Source organism: Neopsephotus bourkii, unplaced genomic scaffold, assembly GCF_033783945.1.
Source record: "Neopsephotus bourkii isolate Nb327-2 ecotype Australia unplaced genomic scaffold, CSIRO-AGI_Nbou_v1 NB_941, whole genome shotgun sequence".
NCBI classification, from domain to species: domain Eukaryota; kingdom Metazoa; phylum Chordata; class Aves; order Psittaciformes; family Psittacidae; genus Neopsephotus; species Neopsephotus bourkii.
The window spans coordinates 1,912,467-1,939,830 of record NW_026901435.1 but is presented as its reverse complement, the minus strand read 5'-3'; the positions used below and the strand labels follow the sequence as shown (position 1 = coordinate 1,939,830).

General features: G+C 35.9%; 1 protein-coding gene across 4 annotated transcripts in view; it reads left to right on the top strand.

The window, feature by feature from the left end:
* Nucleotides 1-26,500, top strand: part of BCKDHB (branched chain keto acid dehydrogenase E1 subunit beta) — a 117,210-nt gene extending 90,710 nt beyond the window's left edge. For 2 of the 4 annotated variants that reach the window (XM_061358370.1, XM_061358369.1), the window contains 2 exons: nucleotides 21,446-21,598; nucleotides 26,162-26,500. In XM_061358370.1, the coding sequence (XP_061214354.1) occupies nucleotides 21,446-21,586 (141 nt within the window). In that variant the 3' untranslated portion in view covers nucleotides 21,587-21,598; nucleotides 26,162-26,500. Of the gene's footprint in view, nucleotides 1-21,445; nucleotides 21,599-22,992; nucleotides 23,035-26,161 lie in introns of all 4 variants that reach the window. The other 2 variants (XR_009726266.1, XM_061358371.1) reach the window with 2 other exon arrangements.
* Nucleotides 26,501-27,364: the final 864 nt, after the last annotated feature.

Here is a 27,364-nt window from a genome sequence, read left to right as displayed (position 1 = left end):
AAAGGAATAATTAAGGGCTAAAGAAACTTTTTTTTTTCTGAAAATGACTGCAAAACCAGCCCTTTACCTGATAATAGCACATATTCAACATGAAGTTTTTAAGCAAAATAAAATTAAATTTTCAAATGTGAACCTTAAATTATTCTCCCAGAGGGATCACGTACACTTTAAAACATTACTTGCTTGATGAATGACAGTTTTGAAATCACTAATAAGGAATAAGCGGTAGTGTTTTACCCAACGCAGCTGGGAAATGTGGGGATTGCAAGTTTTTGAAAGTGAATTAAATAATAATCTCAGAAATTATAATACAAGAAGTTGAAATAGGTCTGTCAAAAATGTGACTGATTTAGTATAATGCCATGGACAAAATGACACTTTACCAAATGAAAGTAAGCAATTACTATTTAAAGGCTTTAAATATTAGTAAGAAACAAATTAACATCATGAGTTGATAAGTCTGGTACATTTGCTGGATGCCGGAGTTTTCAGATATCCTGAATGAGTGACTTGGAAATCTGAATTTCTGTGGGAAGCAATTACTATAATTCTAAGTCTTACTAATATTACTGAAAAGATATATGGAGTTGAAAATGGAGTCCAAAAGCAGTACTGAGTTTGGTGAATTCAAGAGTGTTTGCAAAGTTCAGAATTAAGAATGACAAAAGGAAGGGATACACAATCAAGATGATGGTCTTGAAAATGACAGATGGCATTAATTCTGGAGGACAAGCATATGAAGCACAGCAAAATAAGTGTGATTGAAGCGATGATATGAAACTGGATCTGCCCTTGATTTATTAGCTTTAGTAAACGTGTAGACTAAGAGGATTGCGTACAGAAAAATATTCACAGAATGTATTTAAAATGGAAGTGGACTGTGTCAAAAAAATATATTCCAGTGTTGAGATGTATTCTTTCATCTTAGGCTTTTTTTTCACAAATATTTTGTTTGGAGAGTTGTCTCAGTGCTTATAATGGTTAAATTCTGTTGACACTTTTCTGGACTTTCAAAATGTTTTTTTTTCTCAATTGAGAAACACAATTTTTGGAGAATATGATTAAGAATAAAACGTACTTGATTAAAACTGTGAAGGCTCTTATTTTTTGCTCAGGTTCATAAGATCCAAATTTCTATGCATGTGCCAGATTTTACAAGTGAGCAGTATTCAGCAGATTTAAGGCTAATCTTCTGTAGCTGAATTTATGAAAATCAAGGTATTTGCGGTAATTTGCTCTGCAAATGCTGTTGGTGCTTTGATTTAATCATGTACTGTAGCGTCAACCTTCTTAGTTTGCTGGAAAAGCTGATGCAGATTTAGCAGAGCAAAACGTTCAAGCCGTTTGGAATCACTGATGGTTTCAATTCCATAGCTGGGAAATGGTGAGCAGCCCATGACTTGTCTTTTCCCTGCAAGTCTTCACCCTTGAATATTAGGGAGAGAAAATTCCTTCTCAGCTCAGGACTGCTAGATATTTATAGCAAGAGAGTTGAAAGCAAGGATTCTGAGCTGCAAAATGTGGGATTTGGTTTTAAACAAAATGAGGCCAGAACCATTAATTCCAGATAGATTTACTTGTTATCTAGACACTGAGCGATGCCATAAAATGGTCAAGTGCTGGAGCTGGTGTCTGACAATAGAGAAGTAGGAAAAGAGTTGATCTTCGATATAAACCAAATCAGTTTAAGACACTGCTGTGCAGATAAGCATGCTGATAGTTGAGTGTGTTACAGTGGTAAAACTGATGAACATTTCAATACCACAGACGTATTTTTATACTTCCCTTTTATGCTTAGCACTTTTTGATATGTGAGAGTTTTTAGTACTGGTTCTTTGCATTCTTTGGCTGGACAGTTTTTATATATTCCTCAGAGGCTCTCTTGATCTAAGACCTGCTTTATAGTGACAACTACCATTGATTTATTGCTCTGTGTGAAAAATAATGATATCACTTCACTGTGTAAGCAACTGTTGGGATGACCAAGGGCTCATGGTAATTGTGTACGCTCTCTATGTAGTTCTGTATGTCCTTTACGGCTTGAATAATTTAAATTTGGTGTTGATAATTTCTTTTGTGAAAATAGGCCTCCCAATGCAGTTGCAAAGCAGAAGTCTCGATCATGCAGAGCTCTCAGGGACTGCCTTGCCCCTGCAGAGGGGGGCCTGCCTTCTCCCTCAAATTGTGAGGAGGTTTCAGACAACTAGCTTAAACCAGATCCTGGCTCTAAAATAGCCAACTGAGGTTAGAAACTGCGCACTCTAATGGACTGATTTCAGACATTTTATTGATGAAACAGTTTTAAATTAAATGTTTTAATGTCCAAAATGCATTTTTAAATTCTTTCAGGTAATACTCAGCTGTGGTTGCTGCCATTTCCCTCTGGGTAATACAGTAACACAAATTTATTCAGTGGCTTCTGAGTAACAAAACCTACTTCTAGATGTCTTAAACCTGCCAAACTGAGGGTGCAGTTCTTGCTTTGCAGCTTCACTGCCACCCCTGGCAGTTTGTTGGAGAGAAGGGATCTGTCCCCTCTGTGGCAGTGCTCTAAGTTCTTGACATGACTCCTGAGCAAGGTGGAAGTTTTGGGTCAGGAACTCATTTGTCTGGAGAATTTGTAGAAGGCGTTTGCCACTTGAATTCCAAAATAAATATGGAGTTGGGCACACAAAATTTACTTCATTGAAGCAAACTTGTGATGGATGGAACACCCTACCATTGCCTTTTTCAGGGCCTTACTTCCAGACAAGTGGTCATAGTGGACTGATTGCTATATTCCAATCAATTCAATTACAATAATGTAAAGCATAAAGCAAAATATAAACTATTATAGTATTAAACAAAATCATTATCTTAGCTTTTACAATTTTTGAGCAGATATCACAGAATGAATATTTGACAGTGTGGATGCCTCTTCCTGTATGGCCAAAACACCTGTGGAGCTGAACTGGAGTCCTGCCCGAGGACACAAAAAACAAATCAGGGAGTTGTTTTACAAATGTTTCATGCTTTAAATCACAGTTTAGTGGGCTGTAACATGTTCAATCAGTAAAACAGGTGAAACAGGACTGGTTAGTGCATTAACATGTTTTGTACTGTTTGTTTCACAAAAAAACCCACCCAACCATCAGACCCAACCCTTTGTGCTGTTTATTTATTTACTCGGTGAGAGCAAGCAAGTGGCTTCGTAGCACTTAGTTGCCCGCTGGGATTAAACCACGACAATATGGAAAGGGTTTCACAGTCTGACTGTGTACTAGACTTGTTAATCTCTGTTAACCTTTTTTTTGACAGTTTTGAGCCAGCACTTTGTTTACATAGCAGGAATAATTAAGAATGGTAATCAGTGAAAGTAAGAATTAAAGAATTCAGAGTGTTTTTCTACATAAATAGTAGTAACAATTATGAAATATATTCCTGAGGAAATGGATGGTTTTGTTATATTTCTTGGCATAGCGTGACACTAAAAGATAATAAATTACCTCTAATTCTCTTTATGTATACAAGCGTATTTGCAAATTATCACCATTTCAAATCAGTATTTTTAAAGCTTTATGTTCTATAAATACAACCTAAGATAAGTGCAGTTTGAGTTAATTGCTTCCATGTGCTCTGGTTTGCAGTAGCACTTCAGGTTTACATTCTGAAAGCCGGTCTCATGCCTTTTTCATAGCATGAGATTTTACAGTCGATTGTGGAACACAAATACAGAACTGAAATACAGGACTGTAATTTTAAAATATATTCTTTCTGTGCTAAATTGATCTTTTTTTGTTATGTAGGACTTTTTAACAGATTATTAAAATGAATTCTAAAGCTCAGGAAAGTGTTGAACATATTAGCATTAGCTGTTCAGAAAAAATATATTTATTTTGGAAAACACCACTGATCAATATGTAATAAGCCTGAAATCTGAGTTTTCCATATGTAGAAATTATGATATTAATTATGGTATTTTACCTGGACCTCTGTATTTTTAATGTTACGGGTTTGGGTTTTTTTTACAATGAAAGTAAAATTTTTCCTTTCTACAGCTGTTCATAGATTTTACAGTCAAGAAAAGTTCTGAATAATACAATGAAAACTTCATGGGCCTGCATTTGTACTTTTGCCAAATACTGTAATTACTCCAGTGCAAAAAATACATTAGGGTATAATATAATTATAAAAACACACAAACCGTAAAATGAAGTGCAGTCATCTTATTTTGAAACAATTTGCTGAATGTGAATTGTCTGTTAGCTGAAGCTGAAACACAAGTCTAGTTCCACGTGCTTCATAATCTGATCTCAGTGTATAAAATCTTTGGAGCAACATAAACATGTGTGTAAATGAATTGTTTTAACATTCAGTGTTTGTAATATAATTGCCTTGAATTATGAAACCTCAGAACCAAGATGTTCCATCAGGAAGGCAGGAATACTGGTAACAGTGAAATCCAAAATGCATACAAGAAACAGCTTTTGGTTTTCTGAGTCCAAAGACAACTCACGTGGTATTCCTGCAAAAACTTAAGGGGGGGAAAAAAAACCCAAACCAGCAGAAAAACCCACTCCTTAAATCCTTGCTTTATAATGTGAAAGCTGCATGCTTTTGTTGGACAGCTGAGACGATGAATCCTAAAGTATTTTAAGATTGGCTGCTGTTCTGAATATAGTTGAACTTATACTGTTCAGCATTGTCACACAAAATAAGTTATCTGCAAGCCCAAGTTCGGTAATTAAATCCTGGCAGGCCCCTTGGGTGGCTAGCACTGACTGGTGTAATTCAAGAGCAACAAGCATCGCATTTCATTTATGGAACACTGGAGTAGAAATATAATATATCTGTCTCTTTGCCTAACATAATTTTGGAATTTTTCTTTAAGATGAACTGTAAAAGATGTGCAGGCTCTTAGATGTATCTGTAAGTCATAGCTAGATCCAAGGCAACAATGATAGGGAAAGAAGACACAAAAATTCTGAGGACCATCCAATTCCACTGTTTTGGGGCTGTTGGTATTTAGTCCCTGCAAAGCTATTCTTTCAATCAGGTAGGATGCTAATTACGTGCAATGCTTTCATCCTTTAGCAAAAAAGATAAAGTTCTCTATTTTAGGACTAGCTGTGAATTTTTTAACAAAATATTTTTCTGTCAGAAAATGCTGATGTCAAATCTTTTTGCAGCTTTACCAGGCAGTTTGTCAAGAAGTAGTTCTGTCTTTCCAGGTGGAATTTCTGACAAACTTGATGTTCTTCATAGAAAGGTTGAATTTCTTCCCTGGGCTGTTCCTCTCTTTTGCATTTGCAGCTAGTGAATAAAATGTATGAGAAGGAAGAGGACTTCAGGAGCTGCCATCCCTGGGTTGAGCATCCTGGCCACTGGGCAGAAGTGTCATACTTGTGTTCCCTTCTTTGCTGTTTGGTGACACTGCAGCTTTTGGGGTGCCATAAAGAGAAGGCTTCTCTTTCCGCTTTTACCCTCCTCTGTAGCTAGTTATTAGGGTGGTTATGTATTCATGTGAGTACTTCAAAAATAGTTTTTCTATAGAGAACAGAGTAGTGATTCTAGTTTGTTTGGTCAGTTTTTGTTTGCTGCAGAATAGATGCAGCTACCCTCGCTGGGGATTAGTTTCCAAATATCCAATTGTGGGTGGCCTGGCCACCTTACATTACGAATGCTGTTTGGCTGGGAATAAGAAATATTGAGTATAAAAAGCCGTGAATATTCTTTTATATGCTGTAGGTGTGAAGATCAAGGTTGCAGTATACACATGTCTGAGGCAATCACGTACATATTGATGTTGATGATATTAACATGATTATATGCTAATAAAGATATTGATGGGGTTATGCTGTATTCAGTCTCAAAAGGGCAGAACTGAGAGAAAATGTCTCTGAAATACGAGTTATAATAATCAAATTAGCTTTGTATTGAGTCAGCAAATTGTTCCCATTTATTCAGAATGCTTTGTATAAGCAGTGTATCTTCAGAATGTATTGAGACTGCTTCAGATGAGCAAGAAACCTAGTAAACAATACAAAAGAAGTAACCCAGTGTTTTTCAAAACTGAAATGACATCATCAGTATTGCATTTCCGAGATTATTTCAACCACTTGCTTTCAGAGGATCCTGCTTGATTAAACAAAACCTGAGAAATCTAATCTCCTTGAGGCAGAATGCTCTAACCTTTATGTATTTAATCTTTCTCTGTATTAAGAATACTAAGAAAGTGATTTATCATTTGAAGAAGCATGACAGAATTAAATTATTAATGTAGATTTTACCATCTTTACAAAAGTTAGTCTTTTACTAATCTTTAAAGATAGAACTCTGATTTAGCCTTGAGTAGGAAGATCTGAATGTCTCCCATTTTCATATGGAGTTTCAAGCTATCTGTTTCTGAATATGACATCCACATTACATACACATTTAGAAGTGCAGTGTTATGAGTGCGGGTCAGTGTATTCTGTTAGACATCTTTCCTTATTGGTTTATTTATTTGCATATGTTCGTTGCTTGTAGAAGGTTAAGAAATATTGTCTAACTGGATTCTTTTCTTAGGAAATTGTAATTTCCATTAGTAGCCTCATTTGAGAAGCCAGTAGGTTCATCTAAAACATGCTGAAATGAAGTTGTAGGAGCAACTTCAGAATAGCTTCCACAATAACTCCATTTAACTGTGGCATTTGTCTTATCTCTGCAACTACCCGTGTAAAGACAGCTACTGCAATGAGGTGGCACGGATTTGAGTTTTCTTCATAATTACTCAGGATTACTCAAAAAATTGCATCTCTGATCCATTCACACTAGGACTCTTTGCTAGTCAGTAAGACTAAACATCTTCAAAGGGTGGCACATTTCACGTTAGAGTAAATCTCCCTATGGAAAGATTTGGAACTTTTTAGCAGTGACTGAGAATTAAAGATTTTGTTGAATGTCTCCTCAAGTAACTATCTCCCTTACAAGAACATCAGTAGCATTGGACATCCATTCTCTAGTTTGTCAGTGCAGATATATGGCAATTGAGATTATCCACTTTAAACCCGCTCAGCTGTTCTGCAATGTTAGCAGACTGCAAGGTACATTGCAACTGTCTTGCAAACTATTCTAAATTGCCACGGCATTTATGTTTTGGGTTTGTTTTTTTGAGTATGGTATTAAAGTTTTGATTTGCTTTTGGGTTTAGTATGATTTTTTTTCTTTTTTTCAGTGAAATCAGTTCACTCCCCAAAGTACCTACTTTTTTTTTTTTTTTTTAATTTTAAAGAGCTTATTGCTCTGTTGTCCTGTTGTTCAGACTTATTAGTTGTCCATTACCTTATTACTATTTTGCAGTTTACTTAATTAAAACCACTCCTACCCTTTGAAATAACCCATCCCGAACGAAAGGGGGAAAAAAAAAAAGCCTCAGAGAAGCTGAATGAATGACATGTAACACCATGGAGAAGCGTATTTAAACACTGGTTAGAGCTGAGAAATTCGATACATATTTCATATTCCCTTTTTTTTGGGGGGTGGGGAAGGAATCTTGAAAACAGCTATTGTAATCTGTAAACAGCAATAATTCAGAAAATTTATACCAAATAAGTAAGAAAACCTTCAAAATAAGTTTGGCTATTGCAAACCATTGTATGCAATAAGAAAACTGCAAAGCAACAGCTTGAATTTAATCATGCTTTGGTCACCATACTACAGTAAACCTCAGCCATTGCTTTCTTTGGTCAGAGGGTCTTGTAGGCTCAAGTTGTTTATTAACCACGAAAAACTAAGCTTTTCTTTCTCTGTATTCTTTGTGGTGACCACTAAAATAAGTAGAAATATCTCAAAAAAAATTTACATAGTGTTCAGAGAAAGTTATTTAAACCTCTGGTTTTGTAGAGCATTCAAAATAATATTGATTTTATGATGGATAGGAAACTATGCAGCCAGCAAAACCCATAATTTCTGGAATATCCCTGAATTCATAGCGGATACAAACCATGAAATAATGTGTTACATGTGAGCTTTATTTCTGTGGCTGTTTGTTTTTTACTTTTTAGGAACCACAAAAGACATTTGAGTGCGTGTTTCTTGTTTTGATCAAGACAAAAGTACAATGTCAAATGCTTAAAGCTGGATGTTCAGTGATATAAACCCGTGCCTGCAGGATTCTTTCTTATATCTGTTAGCACAGTTGATTGACTGTATTTATTCTGGCTGACACATGAAAAATACAAAATTAATGTAGTCACCAAATACAATGATGAAAGCCCCAATACATCTGTACCACTTCTGTTTTTCTCAACACTGGTTTTCCGTCTTCATATCTCTGAATTCCCTCCGAAAAGCATCAAGTACTCATTTTCTTCAGTTACTGTATTCTGATAAAAAAATTTGTCAGGCTTATGTTTTCTGAAACTCCATTTGTTATTGAATTTGCTGGGCTTTATAAAGCAAGTTTGTGTTGTGCCAGATTAACTTGACAGATTAATCCTAACATTACAAAATTTTGACAGCACAAGAACTAGAAGTTATATGATGAGGAGACTGTAGTATGTTGGGCTCTCAAAAATGTAGCCAAAGCTACTGGTAATGTTTCTTCAGACTTGGTTAGATCTTAACCACTCTCTGTTTCTTAGTTACAAAAAATAGAATTTGTGAATCATAGAGTCACTCTATTCTTAATATAATAAAAATTAAGAGTCATGTAATGAACCTGAATGATTTTGAGAGTCTCAGGAACAGGAACAGAGTAGAATCTAATCAGGTGAAGTACAAGGTTACAATGCTAGGGGCTAATAACTTCTTTTTTTTTAACATAAACTTATAGTCTCTTATTTGGGCAAAAGAGGAAGAGCTGGTGTATCCATTGCTTGCTGCTCCACTGTGTACCACCATCATGCAGTCAGATAAAAAAACAAATGTGATTGGAGAGGCCTTTTACTGTAGAAATAACAAGGACTTATTTTGTTGTAGAAGACAGTGGTAGGATCTTTGGAATATTATATATAATTGTGATCAGCTAGTTTTAAGAAAAAAAACCATTGAAACCAGATGATGTGAATGAGGAGCTAGTAGGGTAACTGGAAGCTGTGGAGAGCCTGCTGTATAAATATAGCTTAACAGTGCTTGCCTTCTTCCCACTATCAAAATGAAGGCTACAGGAACGTAAGTCCTGTTTATAAATTTACTGGGGAAATGAGCAAAGGTAATGAGCAGAAAAGGACCATTTTACTAAAGTGGTGCTGGGGAAAATGATATATGAATGAATTTAAAATGAATGGCTTGAAATTACAAAAAGGGTTTTAAAGTAAACTGTCATAGAGGAGTGTGGATAAAAAGTCCCCAGTAACAGCAGTATCCCCACAGTTCAGAATACACGGTTAAATATGATCACTTTATGGTAGAAACTGTGGCCTTCAGGCAGAGACTGGACTTGGATTCTGAGACCTCATCAAGTCTTGTGTCTTTATGCTTTCTCAGAAGTTCGGGAAAGGAAAACTTTATCTGGACATGGACTGGCGGTCTCGTTTTATTGAGGAAATCAGATGCATGGGCTGATGGGCACAGGAATTTCCCTGACTGGATAACCGTTGTTTAAAAATGTGTTTTGGTTTTGTGGTTGCACAGCTAGAACAGCACATCAGTGTCGGTGCACCTAATCCCTGACTTCCACCATCAGTAGTGACTTTATGTGATGGAAAATCTGATTTCAACAGCAGATTGCTGTTTGGCCACCAGCAATCGAAATGAACCTAAATAAAAGCTCAGACTTCCACAGAATTCCAATTTTGGCTGCTTTCTTAATTCTTCCTCTTTTATATCATATATTGCAGACTGTGATTGGAAGTGGCTAGGGTTTATGCTATGGTATAATCACAGTACTGGATACAGGGCAAAACAAGAAGACTGATGTGTTTCAAAGCATATGTTAAATATTGAGAAAAAACAGCAGACATAGAGACCTTTAATTCTCAAATGACCCTGCTTTAATATATTAGCTGTGGATTTATTTTTTTCGGGGTGAGGGGGGGGTGGGGTGTGGTGTTTAAGATTGCTGTTTACTAATCAGCTTTACAGAATCAGAGCTTGTAAATACGAAAACAATCTCTATTTGTACTGTAGTTCTGTTTTATATTTGTCATATTGAAAGCCATTTGTTACTGGTCTACGATCCTCTCGAATGCAGCTTGTGTTGATAGAATAAACTCAGCATAAATTTTACGTAGTGAATAAAGTGAGAAAGTGCTTCCTAACATACTTATATGGGAGAAATACATTTATTTGCTTGAACTTTCCTTTTTGCAATATTACCAATAGCTTAGTTTTACATTTCATTCGTGGCAGCTGTACTTTAAGTGGTATATGTAATTTAAAAGATGAAAATTATGCCGAGTGCTTCATGGTAATTTAAACCATCTCTGTAGGTATTTTACTTTTTACTCAGTTTCTTCATTAAGAAGTTCACTGTACAGCTGATAACATAGGTGGAAAAGATAGGTTAGGTTCCATAAAAGATTTATAGTTTTGGCTTTAAAGCTGAAAGTTCATTAGTGGTGTGAAAATGAAAATTTAAGGATTGATTTAGTGTAAAAGTAAAGTTCACATCACCAAAATCCTTGTAGCCCGATGTCTAAGTTTCTGTATTCAGTGTAATACTAATTTAATTTGCTATCAATTATACAGTGAAATACTAATTTAATTTGGTATCAACGTAATCGTTTTAGGTATAAAAATTATTTAAGTGGTCAGTTCTGAAACACAGACCAAGTTAAATACTTGGGCTTAATCCAATGAAAGCTTCAGTAAGACTCCTAGAATAGACAGTTAACCTCTACCTTTATGTTTCTCTACTGTATAAAAAAAACACTTATTCTGTTATTTGTATTTTTGTTCTTAAATGTTGCTGGATATTTCACAGGTCCCATGCATTGACTCTTCAAAATGAGGTCAATAATTTTAAATTGCTAATTCTGGGAAAAGGCAAATAAAATTTCATAGCCTCTGAAATGTATTATTCCTGTTCTTCATTTTGAGACCAGCTTTTTAATTAACATATGCAATTGTACTGCGTAGATAGTTTCATTAAATGGTTTGAAATGAAAGTACATCATTAGCAGCTTGGTCTTTTGTAACAGACTTGCGTTAACTTTTAATAGGTGGAAAAATTAATAAAGTGTTGATTTTTTATTGTCTTAGACCTTTTGGTTTGGTTTTGAATTTTTGTGTTGTTGTCTTTTGGTTTTTATTGTTTTATTGCCACTTTTTCTTTACCATGAAATAGCAATGTAGCTGGTTTGTTTAAAGAGTCATTTAGGAAACAGTAAAAAAATTATCAAAACTATATATATATAAAATACATCTCTAGAAGAGAAGCTAATAATTGTAAGAAAGTTTGGCATAACTCGGTATAAAAATTTGAAGGTTTATGATAAAATAGTTCTTCATGCTTTTTAAGTCAGCCTGTACCCAAAAGCTCAGTCTCCAGTATGGTACATTCAGTGTTTCTTAGTATTTTTTATTTTTTTTAGAAACCTGTGTACTTTCTGTAAATCCTCATTGCGTTTCCCTCCATTCAATTGTTTTCATTTTTTTCTGTAAAATTTGCCTCTCTATATTCGCCAGTCAGTAACTGTTCTCTAACAGTTGCTTTTGCCTTTAAATGAGAGAATATTTAATATTAGTTGAAGCTTTGCACTAGAGTTCTTCTACCTGTGGGTTTGAATCATCAAGCAGCTTCCTATAAATCGAATACTTAAGTAAAATGCTAACTTGGTTTAAGGAACACGCTACAAGATTCCTTCTACATCTGTTTCAAGTAATCAAATATTATCCCTCTGCTCCGAGTCCATTTCACAAAGACCATAATGCTAAAAAATGTTATGGAAAAATCTAGGTAAACCCTAACCTTTTCATGGGTGGACAAAGATATTTCCTTTGTACTTGCCTCTCCCTGGTGCCTGGCCAAGCTGAGGGTTTGTGCCGGGGAAGCATTTGGTGATGGTCAGTCAGAGTGACAGCATCATTCTCACTGTGCTTGTCCCAAAGTGCTTTGGTATAAAATGGGAAATATGCTGGTTTAAATTGTTTAATAACAGGAGTTGAAATTGCATTTCCTTTGAATTTCATTAGTATGTGTTGAGTGAAGTACTTCTGTGAGGGTTTTACTGTGCCAGATATGTATATTGAAAAGGCTGTCTTTGCAGGAATCTCTCAGCTGCCTAAACAGCTGTAAAAATAAAAATACCACTCACTGCTATTAAAACTCTTAGCAGCAAATCCTTCCTGTCACTGCTGGCATGCTGTGCTTAACCAGGAGATGTTTTTGCAAAATGCTTATTTAAGTAAGTAGAGTGGTAGGTGATAAATGATGATCTACAAGTTTAAATCTGCTTATATTGCTAGGATATTTCTCGGTTTGTGATTAAAAGGTGTAGTATGTAATTAGAAGGAGGATAATCCTCACTTTATCATTTTAACAAATATTTATTCTATTGCTCATTCATGCAGAAAAGTGACTTGTGATCTGCGAACAATTTCTCATAAGAATGATTTCATGCAGGCACATTAGCTCCATTGATTTCACTTAGATTATTGCCTCTGTTAGTGTATGTGTAACAGTTTGCAGGATCATTAACTGAACAGATGAGTTAGTAATGCCACATAACAAAATAAAGAAAGTATCTTCAGATACTCATGGATCTGGAAATTAATTCAGACTGTCTGTGGGGCTTAGGGCATGCTTTTAGAAAATGTGTGGGTCCCAGTGCAAATATTCAGAATTGATGCTTCAAGAAATTATGGTAAACTTGGAATATCCTATAGAATAACGTAATTTGTAGTGAATGTGCTCTAAGGTTGTTTGCTACTCTAAAAGGATACATAACTTCTATTTGAAGAATTTTGTCATAATTTGGGTATATAATGTATATCATAAATTGGTAGGAAATACCTCATATTGTTTCAGATATCATGTAGGAATAATTGCCTAGAAAAAACAGTATTTCACATACTTGTAGAGAAAAGATGGGAAGTGATCACCTAGTGGATTACAATTAAATATAAAAAACCCTACATGCCAGAGTGTTGTTATGATTTGTTTAAGGCAATTGTGTATTCCAGCAACCTGGAAATCCTGTTTTATCCCCTGGAACATATCCATCTTGTGCCAAGTTTCTGTTTTTTTTTGTGGAGAAGAAAGATTCCAGCTGCTGCCCCTCATCCCTAAACAGTGCAAATGATAAATTTACTGGGAAGAGCTTGATTCTGAATTAAATACATTGCAGTTCTGATCCCAGAGTTTCACCAGGCTGGATTTAAATTGTGTAAAAATTTCATGGAAAGTTGTAGCCTTTTGAATAGAACATAGGATGAGAGAGAATGAAAATTACTTTTGATTTGTTTGCCTCCTTTTGTGGGAAGGATAATCTCTTTGACATAAACAGAATGGGGTTTTTGTTTGTTTTGTGGGGTTTTGTTTGTAAATACCTTGAGGATGCAGTGCTGATTTTTAGTTTTGTCACCAAGAAAATTCAGTCACTGACCAAGGCTCTAATCCCAACAGCTTCAAGTTAATGTTGTTGCTGTGAATGTTTATTGGTGTGGTTGTGTTATAAGCTTGATAAAAAAAATTAACAAGTCATATCAGTCTTGCATTGGGTTATTAAACCCAGTGTTTGTTTGTGAAGCTGAAATGAAAATTGAAAGCAATCTTTAAACCCATGTATGAATGAGAACTTATGTTCTTTTTTTTTTACAATACTTAAATTTGCCTTCATTTATAAATATTGCTTTGTGTGATTCAGTTCTTTATAGAATAATTAATTAACAATATTTTAACAATATTTCATATTTTATATTAACAATAATTACCATTGATTGCTTTTTAGTGGTAACAAGCCATTGAATTACACTCCCCCAAAATGCTTCTTCATTTTTTAATTGCTGTATTTTTTAAGTAAAAATATTACCTGTTTTCGCAACTGTAAGATAAGTAGTTTTAGCAGTAAACAATTTCTTTATATTTGACAAGATACTAATTCTGCAAGTTCAAAGAACTGGTAACAAATAAAATCTCATTATAAGCTGTGCGGAGTTCTAAAGGATTGTTTTAAAGTGATCTTGAAAAGGAGAAAACTCTTTGGTAAAAGTTAAACGTTTACATCCAACTGGAGAGTTCTCTGAGGAAAAATTGTATCACTACTGTAACTATCAGGAAAAGATTTATAAAAGTATTTTAAGATGAAAATGGCTAAGCTATTGGAAAAAAAAATGTTCCCGCTGAAAAAGAGATAGATATATATATATCTCAACTTGAAAATATCTCATGGGTGGATAGTCATTAACTAGCTCATAAAAGTGACTGTTCAGAGGAATGTAACGTATATATGTTGTCAAAGCAAATTATGTTTAAAATTTGTAGCATTTAGTGCTTGCAGCTGTCAAGGAAAGTAGTGTACTACAACTGAGACATGAAAACTGCAGATGTTTGACTTTACTGCACTACAATTGAGTCATGAAAACTGCAGATGTTTGACTTTTCTCGTATTGAAACTATTCAAATTAGGCTTTTGGTTGTTTCTATGGGCTTTTTTATTTTTATTTTTATTTTTATTTTTTTTTTAGCAGAAACCAAAGAAAATCACCTTTAATCTGTATCTAGTGTCAGCTTTATTGCATGAAATCCACCTTTTATAAAGTGGGAGTTGATCAACTACCTCTTTGGAAAGTTTATTTTGAAAACAGTTTTTGTTATAGCTGAGCACACATGCTTAGTATTAAGCTATAGTAATATTCACTTCATTCTTACAATAGTAGGTAATTTACAGTTAAAAATCCACATGGGGGAGTAATAAATAACATAAATGTAACAGAGACCTACAAAGTGATACAGAATAAGTTTGAACCCCACACATTACTTTATGACAACATAAATCAGAACAAAGATATCAGAAAGTGAAACTCCAATATGATAAGAGTTTTCTCTCTGAAAAATTATTTAAATATATATATAGTTTTGGGTTTTTTTAATTTTAGAATCTATAGATTAAATGGCAAAATTCAAAGTTCAACTTGGCAAAAACCACAATTGAATTAAACCTTTGCAAATAGTCACTAAGTTCCTGGATTTAAGTTTTGTAGCTGTTGTCAGCAGTGAAATAAACAGTCATGCCTGAAAAATGTTCCTACAGTTTTTCTTATGTAATGGACCTGAACCTTATGTTTTGTGGTTTTCTTAGAGCAGCTAAAATATCAAAAGAATTATTAAAATTTTTATCAAACTCTACCTATTCATGTTAGTCTTTAAAACTGACTTTTTTTTTGTCATCTTACAGAAAGTTCCTGTACTGAAAAAAGAAGTTGCAAAATCAGTGTTCTCATATAGCAGCTCTGAAGTCATACGATATTCTTATACCTCTGAATTTTTTTTGAGAACCTGTAGGGTTGCAAAATAAAAATAGCATGGAATAGACCCCTGGGACAAAAAATGTTGCAGGAAGAACTGATTTTTAAAGGAAAGTGTTCTCCCCGTAGGAAGTATTCTGCAGAGTAGTAGAATTAAAAATAAAAACCATTTCATTTTTACTGATTTTAAGCCATGTCAGTCAGAGGGGGAAAATGAAATAAATCCAAAAGATACAGAAATAAATAGAATAAGACCAAAATAGGAGCAAAATACCAGTTAGGTAGTGTCTGTCTTGCTAGCTGCATGTTAAATAGTCTCATTTACGGGTACTTACAGAGTGTTTGCATATGGACGTTTTTTTTACTGTGAATATAGGATGATAGAGATTCTCTTCAGAGGAAGGATAGTCTGGAGGAATAAACTCTATTTTCTTACTGGCCAGATGTCTGAAAGCACTTCCCCTAAACTGCAGTCCAGATTGCTTTATTTTGATATGCGTTGCAGAAGGATGAGTAATGTTTTCTTTCAGTAGTGCCTGACGGTGGATTTGTTTTCTTATTTTGTCCTTTTTGTACAATTGTGTGTCTCTATAAATGCCCGCAATTCTCAGTTGTATTTTTTTAAGAGTTTTACACTCAGAGCTCTGATATAGCAACGAGTACCTGAATCTCTGATATTAGTAAATTATACACATAAATAAAGCAAAAATAAACTTGGATAAAGTTCTTCATGTTAGCATGCTAAAATATTATAATTTGGGGGAATAGAGGGAGTATACCCAGTACTAGAGGATGCATTTCAAATGAGACCATGCAATGCCTAAAAAGTCCTTGATTTTTAGCATCTATTCTAAAAATCAAGACGTGAGATAATTTTGAGTGGTGTGTGTGATACATTTGACTGATTGCTTTAAATTTCAAGAACAGATTTTTGGTGGGACTTGTGCTCTTAAGCTATTTGAAAAGTCTTCCCAAATGTATGTTAAACATCAAATGTTTAGGTGAAATAGTGTGACCAATTAAAATGCCTTTATAGAATATAATATTTTCCAGGAAGCTTAGAAGGAAATTCAGGCAAATGAAGGTAATTGGCAAAGGTCGTATTGAGTAACTGAGGCCAGAATTTGACCTCCGCAGTTAGGAAGCAGTAAGATCAACGATTTAATGCTTTGTTTTGTTTTGTTTTGCTTTTTTAATGAAGACAATTTGGATATATTAGACTATTAATTGTATCTGTTCCTTTATAAGCATTTTTTTTTCCTAACAAGAGTATTTTTTTTACTCCTGTTGAATTTTGGAAGTTTGTGGATATTCTACTGAGTAAGTGTGACTTTTTCATACTGATTTTCAAAAGTGAATTTAAAATATTTTAGTCTGAATTAGAAATCCCATGCCTACTACTTTACTTTTGAAACCATTTAATTTTCAAGTTTTTTCCTAAGGTCTTTCCTTGAAAGATGTCAGCTTATTTAAGCAATTCATCTGAAACATGCAGGGACTTACTGAAGACTGTAAGTTTCCACTCCCTTACTGTGCAAGAGTGCTTTAGGCCAGTACCAGCCCTTATATGCCCAAGTAGTATGGAGTGAATCCACTTAAATTTAAATATTGATTTTTTATCACTCTCCTAAATACTGTGTTAGACTTGTTCTGAAAGCTTGTACAAGGGATGTCTGCCAGTGTCTGTCTTCAGAAGATCTGGATGTTGTGTATTTAATAGTCTCAGTACTGTTTTTCTACAGTGTGGCTGTACAGGTGCTAAAAATCTGGCACTGCAATATGTACAGCAGATGTGGAAGTATCGTATTTGGGATGAAGTGGATTCTTGTTAGTCCTGCAGTCTTTTAACAGCAGGTGTGAACAAAAATCTGTGTTAGGCTGTTTGATGAGCTCATCACTTAATTGCTCTTCAAGCTCAAAAAGAAAGATGACTTAGAAATACTTCCATAGACTAATATTTTTTCTATGTTGGGGTATAAACCTTATAAAAACATGATTTTTCAAAGTCTAATGCCATCTAATGAAGAGTGTAATCTTGTTTGCTTAGATTATGGTTCCTAATGCCGTCAAGCAGGCAGTTTAAAATTCTGTAACTTTGTAAAGGTTTTGTTTGATTTGAGGGACACAACTGAATAAATTGTCCCATAAGATAGAACTGATACCAGAGTTAAATAAAACCTCCATGAACTGATAAACTTTTCAGTTGTTTTTTTTTTAAACAAAACTGGCTCCAAACGTAAAAGGAGATAGCTACAAGCAAAGACCTCAGTCCTACAAAAGACTTGCTGCATATCTAGATGCATCCAAAGCATGCCCAGTAAAGTAGCAGTATCTTCTATCAGACCACCTTACATGATAAAAAAAGAAGGATTTCCCTCTGAATCATCTAATTAAGATATTTAAGCTTGTTTTCTATGTGCTCAAGGCCAGGTTGGACAGAGCCTTGGGCGACATGGTTTAGTGTGAGGTGTCCCTGCCCATGGCAGGGGGGTTGGAACTAGGTGATCTTAAGGTCCTTTCCAACCCTAACTATTCTATGATTGTATGATTCTTTGTCTCCTTATGTGTAAAACATGTGGTTTTGTGAATTATTTCTTTTTTTTTTTTTTGAGGACCAAATACTCAGCATATGGTGGGAGTAGTGTCAGTGTGTTTCTGTGAGTAAACCTAGCTATCCTACTGTAAGCACGGTGAAAGTCATAAAAACATTAGCTTTATTATGTTTTGAGTAAGAACCAGGATGGCAATATCAATTTGCCATGGTCTTAGCAAGATCAAGACTTTTATCTCTTCTACATGATAAAATAAAAATGCATTTTCTTGATTGTTTTTGAATTATTTTTGGATTATAATTTTATTGCTACTCTATTAAAAAAAAAGTATTAAATGCTTTTATTCTTTGCAGTTTGTTCTTATCAATATTCTTGCAATTATTTTCAGTAAATCTCTGATTTTAGTGTCAACTGAATCATCTTCATATTGCTAGGTATGCAACATTTCTGTTGTTATTGTGGTCATTGAGAGACTTAACTCCAGTAAGTTCCATAGCCAACACACCACCTGACCCAAACCTGCATTTGTAAAATGTATGTGTCAATAATCTCACAGTCCTCTGCATAATAGCATATACATTTGTGTAAGATTTATGTATGAGTTTAGGTATGGCTGGTAACCTAAAAAGTACATTGTAAAATGATCTTACAATGGGGAGAATGGACTAGATGATCTGGCAGTCCCTTCTAACCCAAACCAGTCTGCGATTCTGTGGTGGTAGAATCCATAAATCTAAAACCTGTAAGCAGTTTATTCAGTGTGTTGTTATACAAATGTTGTTACTTTGCTGGGAATACTACTTTTTCCATGATAAACTATTGCAATGTGAAATTCTGTGTGTGGCATTATTAGAGCCGCCTGGGTTTGAATCCCTCTTAAACTGTGTTGACTTCAGTCAGGTAATGTGTAAGTAAAGAGTTTCCCTCATGGGTTTGACTGGTGGCTTGGGTCTATTTTTTCTGTCTCTGAAGAATTTTATAATATTTTATAAAAATATAAAAATATTTATTGCACTCATACAGTGCAATAGCTTAGTTAAAAATCTGCAAAGACACCCCCCCCCCAAAAATCTCCAAAATGGTAAAAGAGTTATGTTTGTATGCGTACACACAGAGAGTAGCTCAGACTTGAGAGCTTTTCCACCTTTATCTGGCTGTCATTCTTGAATGGTGCATGACAATACAACACTGCTCATCCCAGCTGCACTCTCTGACTCCCTCACATCCCAGACAAATGAAATGCTATGATGCTATTCTAAAAATGAGGTAAGGGAGTCCCCATGAGTCCATGGAATCTGTACAAGTTTCAAAGCAATAGGGGTATGCTTAAAGTGAAAGCTGTTGCTGAGTTTTAAAACCACAGAAGGGGTGCTTGTAACAGGTGGTTTGTGTTCTTGTATTAAGTGGAGTTTTAGAAAGTCTTATGACTTACTTTTTACTCTGAATTAACTATATTAGTAATAGAATTACTAAATATGCATGCTTGCAACTATTCTATATGGCTCGGGTTTACCAGCTGAGATTTATATTTACAGCCAAGCCCTTGGTCTCATTCAGGAGTGTATAGCACTCCACCTGCCAGTCATGGCTGACATTTCTCTGCTGCTTGGGCTGCTGAAGATGCAGTGCTGCTGTCTGCTCGCATGCCCGGTGTGTGTGGAATAGCGCAAGAAATATTTTCAGTGGAAATAATGAACTTTCTCTCTAAGTGTCATTTGGGATAAGCTTTTATCACAGATCTGGGTATGATGTAAACCAAAGGTCTCTCTTAGGCAGTGGTACTGTGTTGGGTACTCTGAAACAGCAGTGCAGAGTTGGAAGGCTATGGATCTAGAATATACTTGTATGCTTTGGTGTAATCAAACTTCACAGATGGTCAGGACAGTCAGTTTTGGGATGGTATGAAAACTACTACTTTGTTTTATTGTCTAGTCACAACATGGGAACTAAGGATTGATTAGTATGACAAATATTCTTGCCAGCAGGGTACAGAAGGACATCATTATCTACCTCATGGGCAGGTTAAGAGTTAATAAACTGTACTGTACAGCATTTTGTACTGATGTGAATCTTTCACTTTGCAAAGAAAAGCAAAGGAGTGCCTGAAAATGGAGCTCAAAAAGTCTTTTAATTGTTTGCACCTATTTTTACCTCAGACCTATTCAGACTCTCCGGTTTTCTAGGTGAATTAGTTCACAATTAAATGTAATGATACTGTACATAATCACACAACTTCTTGGACTTGCAGGAATCTTGCAGATTTCTGTCTTACAGAAATACTCCACTTTGCAATGCACCAAAGTGGCAGCTGGAGCAAAAGGTTATAATCTCAGTGTGTTATGAGTACCTTCTGTGCTGCCAAATACTGTGTTGTATATAAAGCACGGTAAGTTAGACTTGGGCTGCCATGGACTGCAAGGCACATGCATTCAAAACAGTTCATCAGTCTGAGAAAATACTTAGCACTTTGCTGCAGAAAAGCATAGCTCTTTGTGGGCCTGGTTTGCCTTGTGGGCCTGGTGGGAAAGGACTTCTAGATAATCCTTTACCTTCTGTTTTGCTGAGCCAAGTGCAGGGGAAGTTGGCCAGGATGTCTCAGTTGCTGCAGTCCATCCATAAAGAAGAGGCCAAGAGGAGATGTGTTTTGCCTCTTCATTTGTCTGCTTTGGAAAGCAAATGCATATGCTAAAGATATGGGGAGAAAGGGTGCTTATAATTAGTGTCACCATCAGTTTGATCTGGCAAAGCTATTTCTGTATCTACTTCTTGCAGATTTTCATGGTCTGTGACTCAGTAGGAAGTAGGAAGATTGAAACGTCACTATTTATTTGGCTATTAAAGCTGGTAATATTACATATATTTCCATAGGTTTCTTTCAGGTTAATATGGTGCATTTGTAGTATTTTGTGTCCTACTAGGTCAAGTAATGAAACTCTCAGTCATTGCCAAATCTGATCTCCAAATAGAACACAAATTGAGGGGGTTTGTGTGCAGCAGGGATTTGACTCAAGGGTGGAGATACAGAAATCTACTTGAGTTCAAATTCATAATTTCTTAACTGCTTAATGCTTCTCAAATAATCTCAACAATCTAAGGTTCAAAGAAGTTTGAATCTGATGTTCATGTATCCAACAAATAATATTTACTCTTAGATTATGTAATTTTTCTATAAGTTTCAAAGTGGCACAGGAAAGAAACTCTTACTCCTTTGTTCCTAAAATATTTGTTTCTTGGCAGCATGTGTCTGGATGTATAGCAGATGTACTAAATATAACCTGCACATGATTTAATGTAGCACACATGTAGAAAATGAAAATAACATTAGTACAAGTTGTTATTTTAATATGGACCTTTGGGCAAAAGGAAGCACTGTTCTGGTCTGGACTACTTACGCTGTGATATAAATAGAAGGTTTGAGTTGCCAGGACTGTCAGTCTGGCAAAGTTCATTCGACCTCAATTTGTGATGCAAGACTCCTGAAAATAATGGCCTCTCTAACATTTGTTCTGTGTTTCTGTTAATAGGAGGAATGCTTTTTGAATTTAGAAGCTCCTATTTCGAGAGTATGTGGCTATGACACTCCTTTCCCTCACATCTTTGAGCCTTTCTACATCCCAGACAAATGGAAATGCTATGATGCTATTCTAAAAATGATTAACTACTGAACAGCAGTACAGGTGAGAAATAATGTCCTATGCTCACAGTTTGCCTGTAAGGATTCTGTCAGAGTCCCTGTCAGGTCTGGGGATAAAGTGCTACTTTTTTAGTCAGTTAACAAGAATTGCCTCTTATGGCTTCAGTCTTAAAGGTATCTGAAATTTTTTATGTAGTGCCATTGAAGTCAGTGTTTAAAATTAATTACCTAGCTTAATCAGTCTGAAAATTAAGTGTCTTGTATCCTGAGAAGTGAAAAGAACACAGGGTGAAAGTAACGCAGAGAGAATATGTATTCACCTGTAACAGAAGACTTACAGTTACTTCATAGGCAAATCATAGTATTAAATTTTATAAGTTTTCATTCTTCAGGTGGCCTGTAATCCTGTGGGGTATTAATAAGGCCCACTTTACACCAAATACCGGCACTGCATTGCAAGCATACACAGAGCATTGAAAATACACACGGTATTGGCAGTATCTGACTGCTCTGTTAAAATAAAATTACAAGGCTTCCATATAACATTTATTCTAAAAGTATTTTTTCTTTATAATTGTTTCTGTAATTTGGTCATGCTTGCAGATTTCTGTGTGCCGAGTGCTTCAGGCACCATGCCTGTGAACTAATACCTATTTCTAGTACATGACTAACAGCCTGTAACATCTTTTTCCTTTATTTAATTGTAATATAATACTAAGTAGCATTAGACCATGCAGTGGCATTGCTGTGGAAGGACTTCTGGTGTCTAATGACCAAAGTTTAATGATTAGGAAATATGTCAATACATCTTATTCTCTACTTCCTTTAATTAAAGGAATCAAGTAGCCTAGTTTTTGAGATTGAGTCTTGGTAAGTCATGTACCTCTGAACTAAAAAGAAAAGGTGAAACCAACAGGCCTGTTTTCCTTTGGAATGAGGAGATCAGGGGTGTTTTAGCTGTTGACACCAAAAATGGGAGATCCAAGGTGGACCCTACATTACAGGTGCCCTCTGTTTTGCCTATACATTAAGCCATGAGTTGAGTTTAAGGCCAGGAGTAGAAAGAAGGTTGTCAAGTCCTTAATGTTAATCTTGTTTATATGCATACTTACTTTCAGTAAGTTGCAGTTCACTCTCCTTTGTTGCCCTTGATAGCTGATAGTGGGGTGCCTGTATGTGAAGTAGGAATGCTACCAGTGAGGCAGTGTCTCTGAAAGTTAATGTAGTTCCACTTAAAATACTACTAAAAAATCACCTGTTACTGACAAACTGGAGCATTTTCTTATGATCGAAACTGAAGAATGTAGTGATCTTTTTTTGTAGAGTGTGTGGTAAACACTCTCTTTTTCATTACAGTTGTCCTTGCCTTTGTGTTGAAGTAAGTTTGTTAAACATTTATTTACTTTTTTTGGTTTGGCGCCTCTGTAATAAATTCAGTGAAGCTTTCCTAAAGAGAATGGCTTGTATCTGCTCTTTGAGGTGAGTTACTAGGCCTTGCTAGGTAGCCTCTAATCTGCCCTTTCCAACGCAAACTAAAGGACAAAATACTCTTACCTCTGTGTAAGGAAAGGGAGACAAACTGAGGATATTTGCTGATTCAAAGACCCAGTTTAAGTGGGTTCTGGAATTGCATTGAATTTGTGGATGCTTTGGGGTGTCCTGGTCCTGCATTGCCTCATCCACAGGTCACAGTTCCTTTGACTTGGTTCACACTGGAGTTCCAACCTGTCCAGTACAGCATCACAGGAACAGTAGTGGTGCTCTGGCCATACAGCAGTATAGCAAGGAGTGAAACCAAAAGGCAGCCACTGACAAGCACTAGGTCCCACAGGAAGCACAGGAGCCTGCCGATTAATATCTAAACAACAGTAACAGCCATAAATTCTATATGGCACATTACAATCAAACCTGTCATCCTGAGCTCTTGGAGCCCATGCTGGGATCCAGAAAGGCCTGTCATAGTTTAAATCAGTGAGCAACTAAGCATCATGCAGCTGTGCTCACTCACTGTACCCAGTGGGATGGGAAGGGGAATCAGAAGGGTAAAAGAAAATTCATTAGTTGAGATAAAGACAGTTTAATAGGTAAAGCAAAGGCTATGCACACAAAACAAACTAAAGAATTCATTCACCACTTCCCATGGGTAGGCCAGTGATTGGCCATCTCCAGGAAAGCAGGGCTTCATCATGCCTAATCCGCCCCCCCTCTTCCTCTTTCCTCCTTCCTTCTTCTTCCCCCAGCTTTATATGCAGTGATATGATTCCCTTCCTCCCTTTGTTACTGGATAATACCAAGTTGTGTAACGTTTCATGGACTGCCGCTGTTTGAACATCCTGTACAGACCTGGAGACAGGTTCTAGATGCATGGTGATGCTAATTCCAAACTTATTTTTACCAGTTACAGTTCTTTAAGTTATTTGTTGTGTTGAAATCTTTCTGTCCTTATTCACACAAGTGTTTCTCATTTAACAAAGAATACAGCTGCATCTCCTTTAAAAAACAAAGGAGTTAAACCCCCCTCAAATATGGTCGGCTGTGTGTACAAATGTACCTCATACCCAAAGATTCCTGTCAGGCACCTGAAGAATCTTACTGCTTTGTGTCTAAGGTTAATGCGGGGTTTCAAGCTGGATGCTACAGTCAATCATTTCTAAAGTTAGCCTTATTATCTTAATGTACATCTGGTTTTATTCAATCTGTGTTGACAGTGTCTCACACACGCTTAGTTGCTTATCTTGAGGTTGACAGTATAAATGGATTTCCTGCTCAAAGACAGTGTTTGACAATGCATACTGTATACCTCACCAGTGAGACAGGCAAGAGCAGAATCTGTATCTTTTAGCAGCTTCTTAGCTATTAAGATTTACATCTATGTTAGGTATAAGAGAAATAGCTTCCAGGTAGGCAGCTGTGTTCCAGATAATTCTTTGTAGTTGGAAAAAAATAAGAGAAAAGAAGCTGTGAGATTAGAAAGAATATACATTTCCTGGAGAGATGGAACAGCATCTGGCTGTTTATCTGGGGAGGGATGGGGTGAAGATAAAAGAAGAAACAGAAGAAAACAGCCATAACTTTTATAAAATATACTCCTGGGACACAGAAATTTATTGAGGGGTGGCTGTAGCATAGAAATATCAAATAGCCAAGTGCTTTCCTGTTACCTTTTGCAGCTTTCTCTACCACATTTGCATATTCTGTTATTCTGTCAAATTCTGAATTCTGGCTGTCCCTGCCAGGAGACGGTTTACCTCCATGAGATAGTGTGTGTTTGTAGAGACACCATTACTATTACAAATTTGGTCTCTAAAAATAAGAAGTTATCTCACTGAACCTTGCTATGGAACTATTTTATGGAAAGTTTAACCTTGGTGCTTAAAGGTTAGGCAATGTTAGGGGATGGTGGGATGGTAGGGTGTTGTTTTAAATTGGTTTTTCTTTCCAAGAATATATTTGAAGTTGTATTTCAACATGCTGTGCAGTTTGCTCAAAACTGGTGCTTCAGTTGGGAGAGACTTGCAAATAACAGCAATACTTTCCCTGTTTCAATCAGTAAGTTGTTCTGGAAAATGGGAAGGGACCTGATGATAGATACTTTGGTTAATAATCGTCTGATCTTTGCACTCCTAGTTATTAAACATGGCTTCATACAGGTAACTCAAGGTACAGGAAAAACATAATTGCTCTCCCTGTTTGGTAGATAAAATATGAGAGACTGTGCAAGATCATTTGGTTTTAACCTAACAATCAGGGTTTTGCTTCAGCACAGAATCCCAAGTGTGGCATTCTAGACTGCCTGCCTTTTGTAATGCGCTGTCTGTAACCCAATAAAGTAAACAACCTCCTGTGGCTTGAGTAGGACACAGCATTGGACGAGGCCTTGGGTGATATGGTTTGAGCGAGGTGTCCCTGCCCATGGCAGGGGGGTTGGAACTTGATGATCTTAAGGTCCTTTCCAACCCTAACTATTCTATGACTCTATGATTCTTGGTTTATAATGTTTTCCTGCTGGATGATGAAAATTATGCAAATGGCCAGTGAATCATGTCTTATTCACAAGTAGTGAGTAGTCAAATATAAGGTAAGAGTCTATTAGTGCTATGAACTAGTTGTTAATATGGCCACTGAAAGTCTATACTTGTACACAAGCCTTGACGAGAACTCTTACAAGATCAGGAATAACTAAATTACCTTAAAAAAAAGCTCTAAATAGGAAAGGTATTGATTATAGGTTTTTTACAAGACCCCTCTTCACTGTAACAGTGGATTGATAGTATATTTATTAGAGCTGTAACGAAACAACATAGCAGAATGGGATGGAAGGCATCATAAAGTTTTTGCATAAATGGTGGTAATTAGTGTTGTCTTCACAGTAGATATCAGTTGCAGCATTTCTACTTTCTGTGTGTCTACCCTGGCAGCTTTAAAAATTTAATGTAATGTTTAATATGTGTAAGTAATTATTTTGTTGCAATTCACAGACCTTGAGGTTAACAGAAAATTATAAATGTAAAAAGTAAGATTGCCATGGAGGGCACTGTGTGTTTAAGTTGTGGATATTATTTTCAGCCTTAAGATTTGTCATTTATTTTGTCACCTTCTTCTGCAGAGATGAGAACAACAGGGAAATAACGGAAGTTGCCTTCAGAACTCTTGACGCTTTGCTCAGATTTTTTGGGTTTGGAATTCACATAGCAGACTGTTTTCTCTGAACTCAGCTATCCTTAATATTCATCTTGACTATTCTTCCGAATATTCAAATCTTCCTTAATTATGAAATCAGTGTTGGGCAGGTGATTGCTGTAAGAAATAGTTTCAGATGTATTTAAAGATATTCCAGATGTTGTATGAATGTTTCACATTGCCATGTTTCACTAGGTTACATCTCTAGAATTCACTGTGTAAATATTGTAAGCAGGATTTTATTGAATAAAACATATCATGCACATGCTGTCTCTTGGTTTTTGTTACTGTTTTGGGAAACCCGAAGAAGTTATTTAAATGTGACTGTATTTTCAACAAACTAGGCAGCCAGAGCAGCTTGTGCGTCTCATCTGATAGAGACCTTCTTTAACCACTGTCATTAGCTGTCTCTTAAGTCGAGTGGCTTTGTGTAAAATATCACCAGATACTGATTTTCCTTCCTGCTTGGGTAATGTAAACTCAATTTGTCTTGCAAAGGGAGGAGATACTCTTTCTGCAGTGTTGCTGTAGGTGAGAGCCTCCATTGGTACATCTTTCCTGCAATATCTTTCTTAAAAGTATGTTTAATCTAGATATAGAATGTGTTTGCAGCTAAGCAGCTGTGCAAAATGTGCCAGTTTGTTGAGGAAAGGTAACAGTGCCATGACATATGCATGCCAGTGGTGAGAGAAGAGGCAGCGCACATTCATTTTCTGTTGGTGAGGACACAGAAATACAAAATTACCAAAAAGACTCTAGTCTAGTGTAAAATTAAACCTGAATGTTTATTTTTCCTGTGCTAATATAAAGGGCACTGAACATCCCTAAATGCAAAAAGAGGTCCAGCCTTTCAGACTGAAGGCTTCTGACCTCAGCTGAGGTTTGCTTAATTTTCAATACTGCCCTTTTTTTCCATATGACACGCCAAGGACACAGCAAACGCATTGTGAGAATTATCCTCTCTTGTCCTACATTCCAGCACTACTCAAAGGGCAGCAGATCTTCTTCCAGCCCAGTAGTTGCAAAGCTTATTACTGAATTCCTTTGGTACCAGCTCTGCTCATTTTTCCACTGACTAAATTAAGTGTGAATTCAGCAGTTCATAGTCTTTTTGTACAGAGAGCAAAGC